At 34.8% G+C, this 25,295-nt stretch overlaps 1 protein-coding gene across 1 annotated transcript; it reads right to left on the bottom strand.

Moving 5' to 3' along the window:
- Nucleotides 1-271: 271 nt before the first annotated feature.
- Nucleotides 272-23,109, bottom strand: LOC104909319 (myotubularin-related protein 13-like; the record flags this gene model as incomplete). Its single annotated transcript, XM_010710986.1, has 8 exons — nt 272-280; nt 744-872; nt 1,415-1,528; nt 3,052-3,129; nt 3,535-3,648; nt 4,332-4,440; nt 5,945-6,077; nt 22,998-23,109. Coding segments are annotated over 8 exons (798 nt in total), but the record flags the coding sequence as incomplete, so codon positions are not given.
- Between the last annotated feature and the right edge of the window lie 2,186 nt (nt 23,110-25,295).

The following is a 25,295-nucleotide window of genomic DNA, read 5'->3' as shown; positions in this document are numbered from 1 at the left end:
GTTTACAATTTAACTAGAGGTAATTTATTTATTGTTTATATTATGAAATGCTAATATTAAATTGAAATTGAGAAAGAAAAAAGGGAAAAATTTGTAGTCGCCTTGCTCTACAACATGACATATTTTCACTTACATACAGAGCTTCTGCTGCCAGATCTTATAAACTAACCTAACACAAAAATCCTACATACCTAAATCATTCCTTTGGCATTTCTAATACTATAATCTACATTTCTCAAATGCACTGTTGCTAAGCAGTTAATACCAAACTCTATTTGTACTGCACATTCAAATAAAAAGCAGTATAGAAAAAGTATGGTACTGATTTTTAAAAGAAAAAAACGTTTGTCCCAGTTCATTTTCTTGAGTATTTAATTTTATATTTCTTATTACTTTTTCAGTGTTTCTAAGAATGTAATTAAATTACTCAATTCTGTATTACAACACGTGATGCATTACACATTTCCAAACATGACAACAGGAACAGTATTACCATGACTTACACATGGTAATACACAAATCTTTAATTCCATATATATGGACAGGGCATGATGTTATGAAAAGTAAGCTAGAAATGCATGATTAATAGAAAATGAGAAAACAGAAACTAGCTTAAGTTATATATCATAAACAGTGAGTATTTGAAAGCACTTAAGTTTTTAAGAGGTTGAAAAGTCACAGGTACATTTTAATTTACTTGGGATTAAAAGAAGAAATAAACAAAAAAAAACACCAGTTTTCACCTCATCGAAAAGATCACAGGCTCTAAAGGGAGGACCCCTCTCTGACACAAAACCAGCAAAAGCCATTCCATTGAGAACTTTGGTTAGAAAGTCATTCTCAATCAAGCCTCGCTGGCCCAAAAAGGCTGCCTGCATTGAAGACAAAAAGGAATGCAAGTATTTTATCAGTATCAAAAATAGAAACAACTATGTTTGTACAAGCAAACTATGCATTTTCAGCAGACTTCAGTAACATGAAGTTACTGAATTGAAACTTTTTATATTACCTAATTACTTTTTATACCTGTATTTATACCAGGTGTGATCCAACAGGATTTTATGTACACATTTAGATATCTTACAGGTAATAAAACAAAACTGGCACCTTCAATTATTGCCTTGTAAAGAAATACATCTTTTCAAATTTCCTTGATGATTCCCCAAATATTTATTTGTAATGAATTTTAATGTGGTTCTCTTCATGTTTATCACTGCCTCTACAATTTGTCTTACTAAAAAGCACTGACTTTATGCTATGTCAAAATGACGTTGATTAATTTTTGCATGTCAACAGCAATTAAAAAAACATCTGAGATTTACCTTTCAGTTTTGTAAACACAAAAGGCAAGCACATGATAATAACATAACAACTACAAATGCTAAGCAAATAAAAATAACTGCTTCTCTTTTACCTTGTGGAAATGAATGACTGGCTCAGCGTGAATTCTGATCAGCTGAAGGCATGATCGGTATCCTTGGAAAAGTTGTGCAAATAGCCTAAGGAAAATTGCTCGCACTTCTTTATCCTACAAGCATTGAATACACTGTCAAAACATTTTCATTTTATAATTTTTTTCACACTTCATATAAAGCTAATATAAAGCTAATTGATAGGATGCCTACTGATTTGTCAAACAGTGCAGCCGTATGTCACATGAAGTGCATACATACAAATCCATCTGATGCCAGGCTACAGTTTCACTGACCTGTGTCTGGACTACAATGCCAGATTTAGGACGTGCCCACCCCTTTTCTCCTGTTTTTCTTTTTTCATACCTGCACATCATTGTCAGTGTCAGGGCAGTACAAATATAACTGTTTGGATGGTCATGCAGAGAAAATCAATAGTAATGAAAGAAAAGTGGGTATCTTAGCCTGGATTTGTTCCTTAAGATAGCATGGCTCTATTGTACCATTGGAGGTGGTGACACTAGAGCAGGTTTATTTTCATCAAATTGAGTAGGGGAGTGCTTACGAAGACATGGATGTGCTAGTGGAACTGATATGAACAGATGATGGCAGCCTTGGGTCAGGGTCATCTTCAGGCCAGATGCAATTAAAACCACTGCAGTCAAATACTGTGTCATCCAAATTATTTTCATTTCACTGCCAGTATCTAGTTGGACTGCAGCTATGTCTAAAACCTGAGGTCCTAGAAAGTGTTCGAATAATTTTTTGAAGAAATTTTAACTTGAAAATTGCAAGCAGCAAAGAATATTAGACAATTGCAGAATACACCTGCAAAACAAAACCACTATGTATTTTAAAATTGAATTGGCTCTTGTATTTTAATTCAGATCATCAACTCCAGTTGCTGTTCCTTCAAGATAAAGTCAGTAGCTTTACTAGGTTATTAAGGTGTCGTGGCTTCACAGCTATTTGTAACCTAAGTTAATTAGACCTTAGTAGATAACTCTCTGGGCTGCTTTTTTGACTACAGACAATCGTGTATTGTTTCATTCAGGTTGAGTGAAGTTCATCAAAACAAAAAGAACGTTTAAAAAATCCATACGATTCCTTTCCCAACATGCCCAAACATATAATGTAAAGTACCTACCATTACTATTGTAAAATCAGGGTCTTATGTTTTACTGACGTGACTACCACACTTACCTGTACCCAAATTTACTCTAAAATTATATACTTAATGTTTTTAATGTCTCTAAAATCAGACATTTACCAAATAATAGACAGATAGATAGACAGAAATACAGAAAACTAGTTTGTTCACTCCAGCAAAATTTTGCAACTTCACTGGTCTGTGAAACAGAGAAAACACATGTTTAACTCAATAGGTCTTTTTAAGACCACTTTTTTTTTAAAGGAAAATAAAGTGTATGTATGTTAATACAAACATCTTTATAAAAGCTTTGAACCCATGAGAATGCTGTTACAGAGCAGAATGGAATGTCCTGGTGCCAATTCCTTGCTCCACCAGTAGTAATAAAGGATAAGGAAAAGAAAACAAAGTCAAAATTCTTAAAAGAAATTTAGTATAAAATTTCAAGTTTTTTGCTTAAGAAATTTAGACATAACAAAGAAATCTTACCAGCATTTTCGTGTGCGATAAAGCTGTTCGTGGGGGAGGGAAGGCATAATCTGCTGTTTCCAAATCAGGATGCAAAACCTAGAGAATTTTTAAAACAATTTTTTCCCCCTCAATTTGCTGAGGCAAGGACAAATTACTTTTTCTTCTTTCTCAAAGTAATATTTACAGTGGTTTACTTCAAATAATAGACTGAGGTAACTTATAGAACTTATAGTTTGAACTCATTTCAAATTCATTATGATTGAAAAATCCTACCTTCCTCTTGAAAAGAGAAAAATCTTATTTTGGTATTAAATTAAATTACTGACAATGTTTACTCTAACTTCAGATAATACATTAATCTAAAACGAGGAGTGTTGGCATGATTTATAGTTTGAAATCACGTATTTCACTGTGTATGAAAGCAATTTAATACTAAAATACTTTTTTCATGCTTTTAAAAGTGATAAGAAAGTGGAAATTGAGTTTTGTATCAAAACATACTAGAGAAAGTGCCATTTGAGTCTGATGTAGCAGTGGTTCTGGGAGCTGAGAAAGATGAATACATTCAGGAATTTTAATAGTGCCTCCATCCAGATCTGCAATGATTACATCTAACTGTAAGGGACAAACAAAAACATTATTGATAGTACTGTGAGCATGATATTATAAAGTTTAAATAGCCAACAGTTCAGATTTCATAATCTACACACAAATTAATAAAAGCAAATTAAAATAGTACTAACTTTAATGTACAGAATGTTTTTGATAAAGGAAATACTCCAAATACTTGATATTACTGAACCTAGTTGTGGAAAATGAATATAAATCCTAGTGTTTGTGGATGATCAAGGTCCGCGTTGAGTGATTTGAGATATTTGATAATCTATTTTCAAAAGGAAATGAAAATGATGACAACTTTAATGTACAAGTATATGTTTCTAGGCACTTCTGTAACTATGGATCAGATTCTCAAATGCATATTTAAAAATTAAGCATAAAATAACTGGGAATATATCTGATAACACTAAAAGAGGTGTTCAAATTCATGACATGACAAACTTGGAAATGGATCCTTTCCTTTCCATTCTGCACTCCATGCAATCATTTCCCTTTTTTACTTTACAATCTTAACATATTTACAGAAGATTTGATGCTTAATGCTTTTTCTCTTCCTGATTGTCTTGTCTTTTACAGTGATACTTTCAAAAGATATAGATGGTTCCTAAGAACCTCTCTGAAGCACGGAAAATCTCTGCATTGTAGATGACACTATGACCATTCTCAGTAGTCATACTTACAAGCTCATGAATGTCATTACGAAAGACAGAATGTACACCAATTATGAAAGGCGTTGGTGAACTGAGAACTTCCAATAGCTGCGCAGGAAGAATTGGAATATACGGATAACTGTGAAAAGAATGAATACATTAAAATAAAATCTCCTATTTCTTTACATAACACTTTTTTTTTTTTCAAGCTTCATGTATAAGTTAAATCTACTATAAGCACTTTTTTTGTGAAAAACTTCATGAAGAAGTATCTGTCATGTAAACTCCAGAAATGATTATATAACAGTGTCCACAATTTATTGTAAACAAGCCAATCTTGCAAAATAAAAGCAAATTATATTTGTAATATTTATGTTATACAGATACTACATTCATTCAAAACTTTTAGGTGATCAGAAACAACAAAGTTATGGATAATACTTTCATTGTAAAAACATGATTAGATATTGGACAGAAAGCTACAGTTCAGACTTCTGTAAAATATTATTAATGAAGAACGTCAAAATGAAATCATTTAGTTTGATACTGAAGTTACTGCTAAACATACAGATCTACTCCAGCTACTGCTTTCTTACTTGAGATCAACAATTTAAGTCTTTTCATTAGAGCAAGAAAAAAAACTGGATCTAGATTAATCAATGCATTTCAACTCTTAGCAGATAATTATGATTAAAAATTTGCATTAATTACTATTTTATCACATAAACATTCCAACATGTTCATTTTTTCTCCTTTTTATTCTAGATTAATATTATGTCTACCTCCGAAATATTTTAAACACATAAGAATATGCTAATAAAATACAAGCATTCTTTGAAAAAGATGAGTCAGAATTACATGTCTTCTTGCTTAAAAGCCAAATAACTTGACATTAAGTTTTCCACTTCATGTTGGACCCAAATGGGATTATTTATATTTAAATTTGATTTAAATTCATTTTCTGGAGAATATTTGTCAATGACTTAAAACTGTTACTAGCTAATACAGATGTTTTCTTAGAATCAAGGAATCTTTCAGGTTGTAAAGAGCCCCAGGAGATCACTTAAGGCAACCTGCTCAAAGCAGGACCAAGACCAAATTCAGATCAAGTTGTACTGGGCTTTGTCCAGTTGGGTCCTCAAAACCCACAGGGATGGAGTTTCCAGTCTTCACTCTGTTCCAGTACTTAATTATTCTTATAATAAAACATGTTTTCCTTGCATCCAGTCAGAAACCCAGTGCACCACTGTTTCATTTTTTTTACCACTGTCTCTAATTCTTTTGGCATGCACTGTTTCTTACTTACTGGCACACAGCTATTACATCTTGCCCAAATGTTTTCTTCTTCATGCGTTTACTTATGGATCACTAGCATCAAGTTTTACCATCTAACTGATGCTGTGAGTTGGGTCCTATTGTATTTGCAGGCAGGATGTTTCTCCCTGCATCATTTCACTGTCATAATGCAAGAGATTTTCAAATGCTGCATACAAGACTCGTAGAAAACTTGTTTATCTGATCATGAAAACTTTATTTGAAATTTATTCAATCAAACACAGCACAGTTTTTGCTAATGACAATGCAATGTGAGTTACAAGTTATTCAATGAGTCAAAGATTTCAGAGATCTACAGCTCAACTCACCTATATTTGAGAGGAAACATCAAAGACTCCAGAGCCCTGCAGGCATCACTGAGCCTCTGAAAACTTGCTGAGTGAAAGAGAACTTTATTTTCTGTAAGCACGGCACAGAACAAGCTGAGTACATTTTGGATTCCTTTAAAAACATTAAAACAAACAAACAAACAAAAAAAAACCTGTAACAATTTTCCAAAAGAAGATGCAAAATCACATTAAAATGCACCATTTTCTAGGGGAATTTTCAAAGAACATATGTAGATCCATAAATTGCCAATCCGCATTTTTTCAACCCCTTCTGTAGCACAACTTTCAATCTACTTCTCAGATTGCTAAAACACCATCAAAATACATTTCTACATTTCTAATATATTCTATAACATCTCCTTTCTCAACATCACTTTCAAAAAAATTTCTCTTCTCAGCACAAATCCCAGTAACACTTAATAATGACTTCAAACAGTACCATATGCACCTTCAGCACAACCTTCTATGTATCTAGAATTCAATTCTGGTCACTTATCCAAGCTTAATACTGCTGAGCTAAAAAAGAAAATGACAAACACTTCCTAGTAAACACATTCATACTTCATCCATAGAAAGCATTCTAGGAGTCACGAGGTTAAAAAAGTGCAGTAAGAGCATGCAGTGTCATTAGAAGGTTATGTTAAAGAAGAACTGACTGCTTAAATGAACCCCACTAGATTTTGGGTAAGACACATGAATCAGATGATGGGACTTTTTTTAAGTACCATATAATTTTCCTAAGAGACAAAGCTGTGTGCTCACAGGGAATACCAAAAATATATTTCCTTTAAAACAAAGTTCCATCCTGAAAAAATAGACATGTCTGAGATACGATCAAATTTATGAAATTTCCTGAAATATGCTGGAATGCATGATGGTTCCTTGAGGATATAGCTTGGGTTATCAGTAAGACAGTCTGCACTACCTTTACAAAACTACTGCTTATCTAAAAACAGTCTTCCAAAAGAAACACAGCCATATTATATTTAACAATTCATTTGGCTTCAGTAATTTTTATTTTGTTTTGACAATTTTTTCTATAATTTCAAAATGTTGCTTCTTGTAAAGGACAAGGATTCAGAGAGAGCTTTTGAGAAAAAGATTTATTATGATGAATAAGTCAATAACATAACAGCTTGTGCTTTTGAACTCTGTTGTCCAAGAATCCTAACAGCTTCATGAAATCAATGGTAGAGACTTGAGAGGAAGCTATCGCTAATATTAATATTGCACTACTGTAAATAAAACTACTTTAGAATACATTATGTAAGTATAACTTTAAAGAAAAGCCAAGTCTCCTTACGTGAAGAATGAAAAAAAAAATCATCAGGAAATGGTTAAAAGCTAAACTGAAACAGTGCCCTTTCTTGTATGTAAGAATGCATACATTTGTACAGCAAGACAGAAACCGCTGCTAGTTCAGAAATCTCTGTGAGAAATTAAAAACTTGAACTGCTATTTGCATACAGAACTGCCCTTGGTCCCTTCCCAAAAGGTTTTAAAGATTGCTTTCAAATATACTTTTTGTTTTCAACCAGTTAAAATTATAGCAAGCAGGCTTCTTACAACATTTAATTCCATATCAAATACCTTAAGATGCTTGGGAATATATTTTTAAAACATCTGAAATTGTTTTCTTATAATCAAATGCAACAGTTCTCAAACAATCCTATATAAGGCTACATGGCTTTGACAGGAATTATCGAGGAAAACAAATTTGTTTAACACATAAATATTCACACTAGGGAAACCAGTCTGGTTTTATTGCATATAAATAGCTGCAGGTAAAGATGTAGTTCACACTTCACAAAGGTGTTTTTCATTGTAGCTTAATCAGCCCCAATATAATATGAAACTAAAATGACTATTTTTAGCTGTTACCTCCCATGTACAAACTTACATCATGCATAAGAATATGTAGAATAATAGAATCAATAAGATTGGAAACGACCTCCCTGATCATCTAGCCCAACTATCCACCCACCATCAATATTGCCTATTAAACACTTTTTGAACAGCTCCAGCAAGGGTGACTCAACCACATCCCTGGAACAGACCATTCCAATGCCTGACCACTCTTTCGGAGAAGTTTTTCTTTATATTCACCCCAAAATTCCCCTGGCACAACTTGAGGCCATTCCCTCAAGTTGTCCTATTGCTAGTTATACGGAAGAAGGGATCAACCCCCACCTCACTACAATCTTCTTTCAGGAGGTTCCCTCTGTCACTCCCCACAAGACTTGTGCTACAGACCCCTCACCAGCTTTGTTGCCCTACTTTGAACCCGCTCCAGCGCCTCAATGTCTTTCTTGTAGTGAGGGGCCCAAAACTGAATATGGTACTCAAGATGCAGCCTCACCAGAGCTGAGTACAGAAGGATGATCACCTCCCTGCTCCTGCTGGCAACACAATTTTCTGATACATTGGCCTTCTTGGCCACCTGGGCAAAATGCTGGCTCATGTTCAACCTAGCATCAACCAACACCCTGATCCTTTTCCACCATGTAGCTTTCCAGCCACTCTCCCCAAGTACTGTAGCGATGCATGGGGTTGTTGTAACCAAAATGCAGGACTCAGCAATTGTGCTTGTTAAAGCTCATAATAATCAGACTCAGTCCATTGATCTAGCCTGTCCAGATAGCTCTGCAGGACTTTTCTACTCTCAGGCAGATGAGCACTTCTTTGCACACTTCCAACTTCGTATCATCTACAAACTTTCTCAGCATGCACTCAATCCTCACAGCCAGGTTATCAACAAAGATATTGAACAGGACTGGCCCCAGTATCGACCCCTGGGGAACACCACTTGTGACCAGGCTCCAGCTGAATTTAACTCCATTCACCACAACTCCCTGGGCCTGGCCCTTCAGTCAGTTCTTTATCCAGTAAAGAGTGCACCTGTCCAAGCCACGGGCTGCCAGCTTCTCCAGGAGAGCACTGCAGGAATCAGTGTGAAAGCTTTACTGAAGGCTAGGTAGACTACATCAACTGCTACTACAGCCTTTCCGTCATCTACCAGGTGGATCACCTGGTCACAGAAAGAGATAAGGTTGGTCAAGCAGAACCTGCCTTTTGCCTGATCCCCTGGCTGCCCCACACATGCCAAGTGACTACACTCAAGATGATCTATTCCATGACCTTCCCCAGTATCGAGGTAAGACTGATAGGCCTGTAGCTCCCCAGATCCTCCTTATGGCCCTTCTTGTAAATGTTCTTATTACATTCCATTTGTCCTTCAGTACTTCCTCACTTGTCACAGAGGATGAATTTAAAATGTTTGCTGTGATATGAATGCACCAGGTGTAGCCCCAGCTTTGCCAAGTTAGACAAAAGCACTGCTTTATTTACAGAGCTTGTGACAGGGACCAAATCCGAGAGCATCTAAATACATTCTTTCACCTATCGGCAGGTCCTGTAAGGAGTAGCAAGAAAAAAAACGAACAGTAAGGTCACTGGGAAAGATACAACACAGAGTTTAAAAAGGGAAAAATGAAAGCTCTAGCCAAAGCAAGGAAACCGCCCAGCCATTGGCCACCACATAGGAAAGTATAGAAGGAATTCTCTCTCCAGTTTGGCATTCCCTGACACATGTCCAAATTCCTTGGAAAAAGTGGTTAAAAGCAGCTGCAAACTGTGTCATTGCTGCTGTGCAATCTGTAGTTGGCTAACAGGCCTCAATGCTGAACAAGCTGGGCAGGACAGCATATGTGGGGCCTGGTGCATCTTGGCTGTGTAGCTGGGTGAAGGCCAAATGGGGACAAGAGACAAGAGAGCAAGGTGTCCCAGTTACCTCATGTGACAGAACCTGAAGGGCTTTCCTAGCTTCAGAAAACCTGAAATTTTCAGTGCTTTCAATCTCTATCTGCAAATTATGGACCTCTGTACACAACACACAAGAAAATTTAATAAATAAAATCTGCAGTTCAAGATGAAGATCAACATAGAATTTTCTTACTTTCAAGGTAGTAGTCTCTAAGCTGATGCAAAATTATAGCTCCACACATACTTTCAAATATATATTTTTTCAAGAGTATGAACAATATAATGACTGTGAAAGAAATTTTCATCTGACAGAATCACACAAATTACTCGCAGAAAAGTTTTTGATTACTTTCCTTTTATAAATCATTTAAATCATGAATCAAGTTATTTGACCACACTAACATGTTATTTCAAGGCCAGAACATTAATTTACTGAAAAGAAACAGTTCAGAATAACAGCCTGTGTCTAGTTTCCTCATGCTGCACACTCTGGCTTGTTTGTAACCTTGAACTGCACGCTGTTCTTCAGACTCGACACTACATCCGATGCTCATTTGTCAGGGCATAAATAGACAACACGAAAAACAACAAACAAGTTGGTTTTTACAGATTATTCTTTTGCAGTCTACTGACAGACAGACATCCTGTAAAATATTATACATATGCTGGAAAAATTTGAATGGAGGCTTCCTGACCTTCACTGTTTTCAAGTATTTAAAGAATCTGTAATTTATACTAAATTATCTGACATCCTACATCAACAAATGTATCATTCTGCCTGTTTCCTGTTTTTCTAGAATTTAAGTATTTATTCTAGCATGATTAAAAAAAAAAAACAACAAAACATCAAGGTGTACTTGACAAGTTACTAAGTGTCCTCTATATTGCAAGAAAATAAAATATTATCATTAACTTCTTCAAACTTTTTAAGAGTTATGAACATGAAAGAAGCTCAACTAGCTGGATACACTGTTATGCCAGTATGCCACTCTTGAATTACTGGACACAAGAAAAAGCTTAACAGACAAAATAATCCGTAACTTAGCCAGACTAATCCAGGAAATGGGTCAACAAAGACAGAAAAGCCTTTCTGAAAGGCCACTGGAGATTGCATAGTATAAGTTCTGTGCCAGGCAGTGTCACACTCTAAAGGTAACTGGCAAACAAAATAAGAGAAAAACACAGAACTCTTTTCATTTTTATTTTTAGATGTAATAGCATAGCACTGCTAATGAATGAATTCCTTGCTTAACTAATAAATAAGAGGCAGCAAATATACTCAATAGTCATTGCCAACTCCTGCCAAATTGCATTCATTTGCCCAATCCAAAAATTATTCTGCACCTATCATCAGCTACACACAGACAAAAGTGTAAGAACACAACTGTAATGTCTTTCAGCTAAGGCTCAATGTACATCTCGGAAATTATGCAGTTCAGTAGGACTATACTCCATATTACATGATTAAATCACAGCCAAACTTACTCACGAATGGGGAGCAATATAGCTGTGCCAGCACAGAGTTTTGTAAAGGTTAATTTATCCTGCTTTCTGGCTGGGTAGCATGGAGAATATGAGTCAGACAAGTACCCCAAGAGATTAAATTTATTTGGACTTTGTCAGACTGGGAAGGAGGAGAAACAGTTTCAAAAGCACAAAGCTTCCAGCTAAGACTCTCTCAGAGAATTAAACATTTAATGAAGAAAGTGTTCTTACTAATTTCTAAGCACATGGAAGCAAACAGTGGGTTGACAGACAGTACTAGAATCAAAATACATTTTTAGAAAAAAAACCTATTCATTTTGAAATGGAAGTGAAGATAATTTAGAATCTGAAACACAAACGGTTGCATCCTTTAGAAGACACAGAATGGTCAAAGACCTTTCCATAAACCAGCTTCAGGGGAAGAGGGAAGAGGGAAGGCAAATGAGAACCATGCAGAAAGATGATGTTTTAGATGCCAAAAAGGCCAAGTGATCATTCAACATTCTATCCAAGAGACTGAAAAGAAGTATAGCAAAAAAAATATATATATATTATATATATAAAATTCCCTTCAGATAAACATTCCTACCTAAATTTTGCTCCCTCAAAGTCTAACAACACTAATTATATTCTGGCAACGCTGACTAAAGCAGACAGTTGATATCCAAACCCAAATAATACACAAGCACAAGGAAACAGGGATTGGACATACTACATAATCTGCTTAGGAAGATGTATGGTCATGTCTGTCATCTGCATGTTGGTACCACTTTGTTATTATCAATTTCATTAAATCCCTCTGCAGACACACTGAAAGGAGAAACAAAAAGCCCTCTGGATTCCATGAACTTTCAAACAGAAATCTGCCCATACACTGAATGCTCATGATTAAGCATAGTTTTTTTTCCAGAGACAATGATGCAGCTAAAGATAATTAACAAGAAAATATTTAGATAACGTCTTCATTCCTGAAAGACAAAAGGGCACAACTGTCTCATATGCATAGTTTTAAGCTATACATACCCAAAGTAAGACTGCTAAGCTCAAGATTAATGACAGTGTTGAATAGTTTTCTCAATAAAGCAGAGCAGACAATGGAAGATAAATCATACAAATGGTGGTTTCATATATTGAAAGTACTCACATGGCAATGAAGTAAAATACCAAATTTGCACGACAACATATTTTAAACTATAGAGATATAACCTGTATTACCAATGAAGGTTTCCAACTGATTGCGTGCCTGTCTCACGCAGACAGGTTTGACATATGCTTCTAAAAATAAGTTTAGTTATTTATTCCAAATTTTATTGTTGTTGCTGTTATTGTTGGTTTTGGTTTGTTTCTTATTATCAAAACCAAATTCCAGTAAAGAATAAATGCCAATAAAACATCAATCAAAATAGGTCTGCATTTAAAATTAAATCCAGAATTGTTAAGGGGAAAATATTCTTTTTTTTACCAACAGAGAAGGTGGCAAGCAATATTTCCTTAATATTAAACTCTTAGACAGCAGATTAAAACATTTATTCTTTTACTGTCCATTCCTTAACACTTGACTAAAAGTCTGCTGTGCTGAAATATGATTTATTTTATTTTCACATCTCAACTTATTTACTCATTAAGATATCTAAAGCAAGAATCCACTGGGTTTGGATATTCTTCTCATAAATACCTAGATTTCCAGTCCTAAGAAAGCTGCAGGTAGAGATAAACAGTACTCCTGCACAAACCTGACTTCAGTGTAGAGAGTTTCTTTATTACTCTCATAGGTGAGACACGATGAACTAAAACACTCTGAAAAAACTTGTAGAAGGATTTTGAGTCAATTGGAACAACAGACATATATTCATGAATTGAAATGCTGCCGGAATCCCCAAAATAGAGAAGTATGCATTTACTCCACTGGGAGCAAACAGATACGCATAATTTAATTGGATTCATTTAGAACAAGAGAATATCTTTTAACAAAACAAAGCAGAGAGGGAGCAATACCATGAAGATCCTTAGAAAGAAATATCTAAGAATGAGAAGGGTATTGTCATTCTTGAACTGTACACAGGAAAAATGGTCAAGGATACACAAGAAACTGCAAACATATCTGTTTCCTGTCTAAGGACTACAAAGTCTTTCTCAAGGGACAGAACTACTGCAGAGTTACATTAATGGAACACAGAAATGCAAATACAGCAAGAACAGAAGTGGCTGATAACGATATTCTGTTAGAGCTATCTTCAGGCATTGTTGGTTGATATTCATGAAGTATAAAACCACAAACACTCAATTAAGAAAAAGAAAATTGCAGAACACTATAATAATCAAAAGTGAAAAAGGTCCCTTTAGTTCCTTAAAGTGTTTTGATTCTCTGATAAATATTTTAAAATACTTTAAAAAAAAAAACCATAAAACCCCCCAAAACAAATAAACAGAAAACCTCTCTGTGAAATCCTTTCTTTGTGAAATCCTGAGATTTTTCTGACCTCCTGAATAGCCAGCAAGTCTTCAGCAGTAAACAAAGGAAGAATGTTCTTCTGAATTAGTTTTAAGCATATCCATCATATGTGCTATGTAAATCTATGCTATGTAAATCTGTACACACACTAGTTTAAAGAAAGACTGTGACTAGACTGTATTCTGGAGGGTGAAGTTTCTGCTCTACACATCCTGGAAGAGATGAGGAAACTCGATAGCATGCAATTCCCATTGACATAACAGAAAGAACTGCAGTGGGACATGAGAACTGATTTATTTGAAGGAAGTCTGCAGGATTCAGGATCTAAGTTGCAAAGTCCGTGGAAGGGGAGAAACAGGAGGAAAAGCAGAATAGGCTCAACCCTCGTGAAGAGGGTATCACAGAGACCAGATGGATTTGTGTTACAGTGTGGGCCTTAAAAGTGGCTGGATATAAAGCATGTTCTCCTAAACAAACTGAAAGATTTCAGAATTGGCACAGTACATTCACCACAAAAAGTAAGAAGCAACAGAAAAACAAAAAAAATCTGCTTATTCCATTATAAATTTTCCTCAGTGAAAAAATGTATTTATAGGGCTAATGTGCCCTGAAACATACCACCAAGGAAAGACCCACATACTCAGAACACATCAACACTGTAACCTTTAGTAAGCATGCCAAACATATTCCCTTTTAGAGCACTTCTCACAGCACAGCATGAAAAGGTTTTCTTTTTAATTAAACAAAACTGCACTGGATAAAGATATATTCCTGTAATGAATTGTTTTCCCAATGGCAACTGTCAGAACTTAGTCAACCACTTTCTATAACAAAATACTAAAAACTCACCACTTTCAGTAAGACTTGTGACAACACAAATGTTCATACTACATACAAAAGGTAACTGTTGTTTTTCTGACAGAATAGTAACTAACTAATGCCTTAAATTAATCAGATATTAAAATTCTGTCTTCATTTCCATTTATCACTAAAAGCTAGTTACCTAGCGATTGAGAAAACTCATGCTGGAAATGATGAGTAAATGAACAAATAAAGGAATAAGGAAATAAGTAATGTATAAATGAACAAATAATAAAAAAAAGACATTATCAGGTTTCATTTCTATACGATACCATAATATAACTGTTTTTGAAGAAAAAACATTGAAAAAGAAATTGAGGTCCTAACCTTGCAGGTGTAGCAGACAGAACAGAATGCAGGTCAGAAGGCATGCACAGCAATCACTGCTACCAAACAATCAGTGATACACAGTGGGTTTAAGAATTGAAATAGCTTCAGAAAAGTCTCTACAATTAGTTTACAATGCTGAGATCTACATATTCTGAATTTAGATAAACTGCATATATATGCTAAAAAAAAAAAAAGTATTAGCAACAATTTAAGTATGATCTTACAAGAAGAAATAGATGGACTGAAATTTTACTCTTCTTCAGCCACAAATATTAACATTGAATTTTTGAAATGTAGTTTTGTAAGGTCTTACAATTTAAGTGCTATTAAATTTACTTTGGAATAATGAGAAAACTAATTTCTGCATTCCTAACAGTAGAAGTAGAAAGAAAAGCCATCTATTATGAAGACGATCTGTTTCAATTTTTTTCTGTAAGAAAAAAAAAACAAGTTTCCTTTGCTCTTCTGATTTTATTTCTTTATTGCTTTTTGGAGTTTCTATTTTTCTCATTTCTGAAAAGGTGGCATTAAAGCACCAGCAATATACTAGTCAACAACAGAGCTCTCTTTGCTCCACATATGCCAAACAAATGCAAGAACACGAGCTGCGTCTACAGAAGGTACAGTTTGACATTAGCTGACTGGAAGCTGATCCAATGGCTGTCATTGTTAGGGATGGTCTTGTTCCTTGTGTGAGCTTTAAGCTAGCAGGTGCAGAGAAAGCACAAGTCCAAGGTGAGCTAGTTCATCTGCAGAGAGAGATGTATTTGCTCTCATAGAAGCACTTGGCTGAGTGACTGAATTAGTCCCAGCAACAAACCATAACCTGAGGGGGCTGACAGAAAACAGATGAGACTCTGCAGTGCACAGGAGTCTCTGTACAAAATTAACTTGCAAAATATCCTTTTATTTTTCTAAACCTATAAAAAACAAGTTCCTATTTGTTCTGCTGTTGCAGCAGTAAGCGCCCATTAGCAGTACATGCCACATAAAATTCCTTTTGTATTCTATTTGTTCTTTGACATGACAAATCTAGTAGGAAAGCTTGAACAGTAAATTCTCTTTTGCTAGTTCATAGAGCTTAATTGCAGTTCCTCATTTAAACTGCATCTACAAGCTACAGAGCCAGCAGTATCCATTTCACGAAACATGCATACATTTCATGGAAAGAAAAGAAATCCAGTGAGTTGGGCAAGAAGTTTGTAAGCAACCTGACAGAAGTTACAGAAGTTCTGGCTCATATCACTGACCTCTCATGATAAACACGAAATGCAAAGATGCACCACAACATTGATGACCTGATCTCAGTGTATGTCTCAATTGTAGATATTACTGAATTGAAATTGCTGCATTGGGTCATTTCATACAAGATCGCACAGATTAAATATCTCATTGCTTATCTGCCCCTATACTACTTCTGAACAAAATACAGTATTAAAGTTAAAGCAATTCTTGTTCTATGTTGAAGGAAGTGGGATTTTCTTAACAAGCAGAAGCCAGCTAACATGTTGGCTGTGCAGTGGCCCTTTCTTAACGTTTCCCAGCAACAGACATATATACATGCATTTACTGGGAACATTTTAGCCATTTACTCTCCAGTTCAATAAGTTTCCTGTTGGCATAAGATACTCTACATGACAAGCTGAACATTTTATCTCCCCTAGTGCAGAATTAAAAAATCTTCTTAATTAAAATTTACTGTAGTAAATTAACTTTTTGCCCATTCCAAGAAAAAACTGTCTTTTTTTTTCCATGGAAATTCTACATGACCAAGAATGAACTTGCTAGAAAGCAAGATCCTGTGACATGAATGAGCATAAGTAATGCATTAATGAAAAACTTAAGAAGGAATCAACCAAATATATAGTCAATCAAAGCTGACTAATAAAAACATCACCCACAAGCCACATTCTGTTATCATTACTTGCCAAGCTGGCTATTACACACTAGACTTTTCTTCTAGTCTGATCATTTCCCCATATTTTATCTTTCTAAAAAGAAGGGCATTACTACATGTCAGTCATCATGGATCTCTCTTCACTGCTTGAATATTCTGTTGTATATTGGATATATATGTGACATAAGTATGGTGAAAATTCTGTCATAGTTTTCCAAATGATAAGGATCAAACTGCTGGAGGAAAATCTTAAGCCATCTATTCTTATCATCAACACTGGGGCTTAGAAGAAACAATAAAATGAGTGGCAAATATTAAAGATCACTTTCTTCAAAATATTTCTTTTTTATGCCATCTTAAATTTACATACTACAAAGTATTTAACTCCTACAAACACTGTTTTATTTGATTGAAAATCCACTGATTTAATTATGGAATGCAAAAAGATGCTTGAGTTAATTATGGAATTATGTTTTCTAAATTTTCTGCTTCCATTCAGAATAAAAACAAAGCACAGTATTGTCCAAAAAGTACTGTCACTTTAGAATGAGATATTGTAAAAGTTAATTAATTGGAAGAAGATCGTATTGCAGTTTTTTTCCTTTTCAATTCAATAGATATTTTATAATAGTCATGGTAAAATTAATGATATTTTTAGTATTTTTATACAATCCTAAAAAATTGTTAAGAAAGCTATACGAATGTGCCATCTATTTACATAGAATCATGGGGGTTTGGGTTGCTGTTGTTTTTAAGTAGAAAATGTTGAAGTATTACCTAAAAAGACTTAATCATTATGAAAGTAGTAAGTTTGGGGTCAATTTCCTATTATCTTCCTGGCATAGATCTATACAAAATCTATGCTCCTTAGAAACAAATCACACCTATCTCTTTTCACTTTAAATCTAGCCAGCACATTCAGTTATTTTAATGTTGACCTCTAATCTCTTCTGAAACGTAAGAAATATTTTAAGGGTTACATTCACAGCACTGGCCATGAAATACTTTGAATACAATTTGAGTCTTTCTCAAAAAGCACTTTTGTAGTCCAGAACACAGTTCCTCTGCTTGACTTCGACTTACATGTTTAAAATGGTAAAGAATCAGTAACATCGAGTTAACAGCATCTACAGAGGAAGAAAAAGGCAGTTTATGCTAGTCAGATTCTAGGGTCACTAAGAAGGGGGTATGAAACCAACACCCACAAGAATAAGACTGCACAAATGGATTGTACTTTTGGGAAATGAAAGTATCTGCATCTTTCTGTGTCTTCTTGTCTAATAGAAATGCAAGAGGAGAAGAGTGCTGAGAACCAATTATTTTTGAAAATCCCTATCCTAGTATCTAAGCTTTCATTTATCATAAAAGAAATGACAGAAGGCACTTGTGGTCTTTCCACTTCACATTACAGTACACTCTTCCCAGACATTAGAATCATAGAATCACCAATGCTAACATTGCTCTTTCGGTATATACTAGTCTACTAGTTTGCACCTAAAATTGTCAATGATTGTTGGCAGACTACAAAATCTTTCTTTTTTTCAGGAAAGCAAAGTGCTTGAAATTCTCTGCTGTGTAGTGGTGCCGACGTCTGACTCAGCACCAATTCTTTTTCTCAGAATTGAAATGAAATGTTCTAGATAATCTCCATCAGATCATTTCTCTGTTACTCCATAGGTCAACAGTTGCTGTACTGTGTTGTTTATCCTTTAGATATATAAACAATTATGAACAATTATGCTCACATCATGATTTTTGAGGTAGTGCTATGAGAGGCAAAATACGTCGGAAAGTTTATTAACAAATGAAGCCAGCTTTATTGCAGCACGCTGACAATCTGACCAGCATGCATATTCTAAGATAAAGAAAAATCTCTTCCTTAGGATGAAACTGTACCAGGCAAGTAAGTCCCAAAGGGGTCCACAACTATATATCTTATCAAACTTGCAAGGTTTGATTGTTAACAGCACAGGGACCAAAAGCTATCATTAAGAATCAATATCAAAACATTGCCTTCCTTGTCTCTTTCAGTATGTTTACAGTGGAAACTGAAGACCACTAGCTGCGAGGAACCAGAAATGGTACTAAGCTCCAGGTAAGGCAGGTGACAAGCAACAAATCCATATAGCTAGACAAGCCCACAGGTCTGAGGTCTATTGAAAGAAGCAAAGGAGATGTGAAGATAGAAATGCAGCCCAGATAAGAGAACGAGCAATAAGCAAATGAAGGAAAAACCTTGTCTTCAGAGTTTGGAAAGTAGGGTAAAACATTAATTTTTAAGGAACATCTTGTTTCTTAATTGTTCTGATCAGCTTAGCAGTGAGATTCATACTGCCAGTTGTTGAAACAGGCAAAAATTAAAAGCGCTAATTAAATTTGAGCTTTTTGCTTTGATGTATACTGCTGAGGTCCCTGCGGTTTTCTGCCTTAGGTTCATTAGAAAATGATGTCCATTGAGGGGATGTAGGTATGTCTCAAATACGAATGACCAAAGAAAGCCATGCTCAATAATAACACCAGAATGGAGCAGGCAAGCAGTACTTGAAATTGGAGAAAGAAAGAGTTTGAAGCAGAGACACGGGAACATATTGTAAATATGGTGAGAGGGACTAAAAGATAACAATAATAAAAATCTCCTTCAATCTCCAAAAGCACTACCCTGCTTTAACGCTTTTACAGATATCTAACATCTTACTAATAGGCAGTGAGAAATAGAAGAGTATTTAAAACACTTCTACTTATTGTGGACCATTCATAAACACAACTTCATGATTACTGTTATTCTTTGTTGATTAAATTTTTTTTTTAGGTGTAGTGATCCAGCTACATGCCTGGCTCTTGCCATGTTATTCTCATACATTACGCTTTTTGAAATAAATAGAACGTAAGACTGATGTTCATTATTACAGCTTAAAGCCATTGGGGATGTTTTTCCCAACTGTAGTTTACGGCCCAAGTAAAAGCAAAGTCTTTTTCCAGATATGCTGTAAACTTGGTAATATAGGGAGGGTCATCTTCTGACATATTATCCTGCCAAGAAGAAAAAGCATGATGAGACTACTGTTGCACAATATTTCTCAAAATAAATGTTGAAATTACTTTCGTATCTATTCATAGTGGTAAATTTTGTCTTGTCGCCCATCTTTCTCAAAGAAAGAGCTATTTTTTAAAAAGGTGATTTATCTAGTTCACAAATATTTTTCTAACTACTCTTCAATTTTCTATTAGTAATTCAAATAGGATTAAATGACTTGTACCAGAAGAGAAACAACTGAACGTATTGTTACTCAACAAACAGTCTAGTCAACCTTTGTGTTCTGAACACAGGCATATGATGGGATCATAGCTATCATCAAATTAAACTAGCCAAAAACATGCTGGAAGTGGAATGGAAGTCAAATGATTTTGCTAGGTTGGTAGAGATAAGAACCAGAGAAACAGAACAAGCATTACTATCATCACAAAAAGCACAAAAGGCTTCTAATTGGCAATGGTATCTAAAGAAAAGTATTAAACTCTATCTTAGAGAAAAAAAAAAGAAAAAAATAAAACTTTTTCAAAGGAATAGGCTAATAGATTCTTTCAGGACTCTTGCCATTAATGCTACGCATAAGGTTATATAAGAAGTAAGAATAAATTAAGAACGTTTTATATTCCACAACCATTACAGACAGCTATATGCAGCTGCATTAACAACAGTTTTTCAGTACATCCAAACAGAAATTTCACGCTAACAAACCTTGCCTTTAGAAGAACGTAACAACTCTATCAAAGATATATACCACCTACATGTGAAAGAAGCCACGTGCTATTCTGTAAAGTGATATACACTACACAATGCTAACATTTTTTAATTTGTAAGATACAAGGTGATTCTACCATTGTGCTATATCCTCAGATACTGAGACCCAAAAAACTTTGAAAGAGACATCAGCTGGGAATTGACATTCCCACGCTGCAGAATTTTAAAAGATTCCTGTTCTCCATCACACCAAGGAGACAGGAAGAAATGCCACACAAGAACATCAGTTACAAAAATTCCAGGGCTTTGAGGAAATGAGAAAACGATGTTACAATAAAAAAGACAGGGAACATGGAATCATTCTTTTTTTTTTCCTCCCCTTAGGAACTTGTATCATCTTTTCAGAGAAATGGGATGCAAGCTTGCAGTTTCTATGCCAAGTTTTATAATCACAAACTTCCCTCTATCTATCTCACATACTTTCTTCCCTCTCTCTCTCTTTGGGCCAACATGAAGAGTCACTAATCAGAACTGTGAGTAATAAGGAACTTCTCCCGCATTTTCTCCCTTTCCCTCTCCTGCTGATTTTCATATTCTTCCGTGCAGCGTAGCTGGAATGGGTACACGGTGTCTTTGTGCTTATTGACTTGTACTCCTTACATGCTATTAAAACACAAGAAAGATCAGAACTCCAAAAATTAGTGCAACTTAGAGGAAGAAAAAAAGCAGTAGTATAGAAACCAGAATGTTGACAGCAAAAAACTAAATGATAATGGTAACAGAAGAGATGGTAGACAAAGAGTTAGTCAGAGGTGTACAACAGCAGAGCATAAATGATATAATAAGGAATTAAACAATTCCAAAAAATAAGACTTAAAACAAAGTGTTAGCGATGGCTAGCGTATTACACTAAGCATCTTAGTTACATTTTAAACTCTCTAATACTCTTCTATAGCAACTCTTCAGGGAGTTATATGACATCAGTGAGCCTATATTTACCCATTAATAAAATGTGGTTAATAATATCACCTTAAATCCCATGTATCTGAAAGCAATATTAAATTCTCATACAAAAGTATTATTATTTCCCCAAAATGAGTAGGATTTTAAAGGCTCTATCTGCACACTCGACCTTACTAAGAATCTGAGAGGAAGAGATGGTTTCCCCTTCCATACTCACATTCCCACTCTCTCTTTACATAGTTTCTCTCTATGAATCTGACGCATCAAATGGTTTGTCTTCATTATCTCAGCTTGTGATCTTGTGACATAAAATAATACAACCCCAATTTGCCATACAAAGGCCATGTGTCACACAGTAACTAATCTGTCCAAGCACTAGCTAAAAACCTTGCTTCCTTTGACATTTTCAGAACTGAGAATTTGCAGTAACCTTTGCTACAATTGCCCTAGAATATATTGCCTCATTTTAGGTACCTCATAGCATACTAATAGAACAAGCATACCATACCATGCTGTGACTCATGTCATAATTCACATCTTCACCAAACAGAAAGTTGTTGTTGGGCCTTTCCATGAGTGAACCATTGCCTGTGATGTGCTCAGTGTAATTCTAATGAATCTTGGTATAATAAGCAAAGTAAAACCTCTGGAACTGTGGTCAGGATAAGCAGCATCTGTAACATTAGTTGCATCTATCCACAAAAATATTAATATTTCTCTTGGAATAATACTTTGAAATAATATTGTAAGAATACTGAAAGAATACAATTAAGTATTTATATTGTATTTATGAGATCTAGTATCAATTCCTGTGATACAGACTTTGACAGTTACACCACATGGAATCTTCTGTTGTCTAGAGGATTTTCCACTGCCAAATCACTAGGTCTTACAACTAGCTGGAGTAGGAAACATAACTTACTACTGTTTTGACTAGAATAATTTCACTATGGATGCTCAGCAACAGATGTTACAGCACAGACTAAAATCTCTTCACCGTTTCAGAAGCATTCAAGAACTTCAGTTTAAACAATAAATGCTTCTGTTTCTCTTCTCATGTGCCTGAGTACAGCTACTTTTTTAAAATCCAACCACTCAAAATTATTTTCTATGACTTGGGAAAACGTATTCCACATTGTCAGTGTCTGGTATCTTTTCTAGCAACTTTTTCATTTATTAGTTTGTTTTTAACCTACTGGGTTTTATTCAGTTTGAACAGTACCCAAGGGGTAAAGAATCTTTTTACATGAACGTTGCCATAACTGAGAAGGCCAAGATCACCTCTGTTTACAATATATTTGCAGATAGTGGATAACATGGGAGCTAATGTACCATAGGCAAGATATACAAAAAGTTTACATGAATGGCTGATTAAGGGATAAAAGCACTATTAGTCATTCTTTCATTTAAAACAAATTAATATTGACCATGTTGCTTTCTTGGCACAGGATATGAACTGAATATGAACAGAAAATAATTTACTCTGTGAATTCTTATTATTTTCCCCACCTCCCCCAGAGCAGAGCAGATCTAGACGTACCCAGCTGCTGAAAGAGAAGAGCCACACTGGTGCCTGTAACAGGAAGGCTATCATGTAGAGGAGTCTGTATCAGTTGTCGGTCTCCAGCTCCCAAAGAAAACAATTTCTGTAGAAACAAATATATATATATTTTTAGTATAAATTTAATTTATATAGAATAAACATACTGTTGTCATACAGATAAAGTGGTTCATCCTGTAAAAATTGTTTCTTTTGTATACAGAATTTTAAAATCAGTAAGAATAACTGAACTAACATAGATCCAAAATATAACTTAAGGTCAGTATATGACTTCTTCAATGCTTAGTGTGATAATGTCTTCCTTGTGAGTCATGCCTTTGAAGGCATTCAATATTACATTTTTAATAGTACAATAAAAAACCCTCCGGAAAAAAAAAAATTACAACACATTCAATTCAGAAAAACTACATTATTTTGTAATTGAAGTGTTTTTGATATGTGCTGTCTGCATACCCACACTCATGTTCCATCACAAGACTAAACTTTTTTCCCAAGTGACATCTGCATATTGAACAGCACTCTCCTGCTAGTCCTATGTTCCCACTCAGAATATTTCAGAAGAATTAGAACTTCAGTTACCTTTCCAGCACAAGAACATGTCCCCAACAAGGGAGACCAGAAATGAGAGTGAAAGGAACACACTTGTGTATCACAGTTCAAAAAGTATTATAACTGCAAATTAATCCTGCTTTGAAGATCACTGAAAGTTTGAAGGTAGCAAATGCTAGTTGCTGCACAGCAGATGTCTGAAAGCAAAACATTCCACAGTAAAACCAAGTAAGTCCCTGAGCTGTGGCAGAGATCCTCTTGCCCAGAACTTAAGCAGCAGACCTGGATGCAGGCTAGTAACTAGCTTTGCAGTTGATCATTTCAGCATTGGGCACACAAACAACCTGGGAGGCCCTTCGAAGACTTCTGGAGATAAGCATCAAAAGAGTGTTTCCATTCTAAGACACACAATTTAGATTTAGCCCTGGAAGCACAAGTTTAAGAAAGAAAACAAAAAAACTGATTTTCTGGTTAAAATAGAATTTTTACATCAATGAATTTAAGTTGCAAGTGAAAGATTATTTCATTTTAAGAAAGAAAGCAGAAGGTGAAACATAAATTTTCCCAGACTTCTAGCAGAAGATATTGCCAGTGACAAAAATCATACTTACAGACAGAGAGAAAAAAAGAAAAAAGAAAAGGGGGGCAGAAAGAAGTTCAAGGGGACCACCAAAACCTCTAACATGAGTGGTTCAAATACCACTAAAAAGAGGGTTTTCTGACAAAAAAAAGAGATATTATCTAACTACTTCCTTTCAAAACTGAAAGTTTAGGGAGCAATCATGTAGATCTGATGAGACTAAAAGAAGATTTTGCTACATTTACCTTAAAGAAAAATTCCAAAGTAGCCAGGAAAAACAGAAAAGAATTAGAGACTTGTACAATTTCAAGAAGGTTGAAAATCCATAGATTGGATACAAAGCATGAGAAAATGCATATGAAATCTACTTTTAAAATATTTCCATTTGCATTCTTAGTTTCCAGATGTGTTTCATGATAAGGCCAACAATTTCCCTATAATGTCACAGCATAAAGATCAAGCAAATAAGACCCAACTGGCTGTCAGAAACCTATTAATATATAGGAATAATTTATTTTAAGTAAGTCAACAAACAAATCTGACTTTTTGCTCATAGAAAGCCAAAGTAAAAAGGAAAAGGAAGTGTATTTACAAACTTTTTTGTCATTTTTAAATGCGTGGGCTACCTGGGATATTCAATCCAGAAAAAAAAGAAAAAGAAAAAAAACACAAAACATGTTAAGGTTGTAGGATTTTTTAGTTTTGTGTTGTTTTTTGAAACAGAAACTTAAAACAGTTACCAAAGGAAAGATCAATGGTATACTCAATTGCATCAAGAAAAAGACACAGGTAAATGAACTAAAAGAAAGGATATGTAAAACGAAACAAAAGAAAAAACAACAACAAAAAAAGAACAAACAACAACAAAAAACCTTCTTAATACATATATAGCAACAGAAATTTTCCTTAACATGAGTTATTATTAAAAACTAAACTTATAAAAACTGCTTGATTTGTTACTGTGCCTTGTAAAAAGCCAACTCAGTGACAAAATTAACCCTTTGACCTTACACTGGAATGGAATTTTTGTTCTCTTTAGAAGACAGGCCACAGGGAAAGCACTCGCAGGCCACAGGGAAAGCACTCAGCTGAACTATGATCTTTTTTTCAAGAAAAATATTTAAAGAATTTTTTTTTGTTTTCTTCAT

The sequence above is a fragment of the Meleagris gallopavo genome, chromosome 5, assembly GCF_000146605.3.
Source record: "Meleagris gallopavo isolate NT-WF06-2002-E0010 breed Aviagen turkey brand Nicholas breeding stock chromosome 5, Turkey_5.1, whole genome shotgun sequence".
Lineage (NCBI taxonomy): Eukaryota > Metazoa > Chordata > Aves > Galliformes > Phasianidae > Meleagris > Meleagris gallopavo.
The sequence above is the reverse complement of the archived record's forward strand: the minus strand, read 5'-3'. Positions and strand labels throughout refer to the sequence as shown.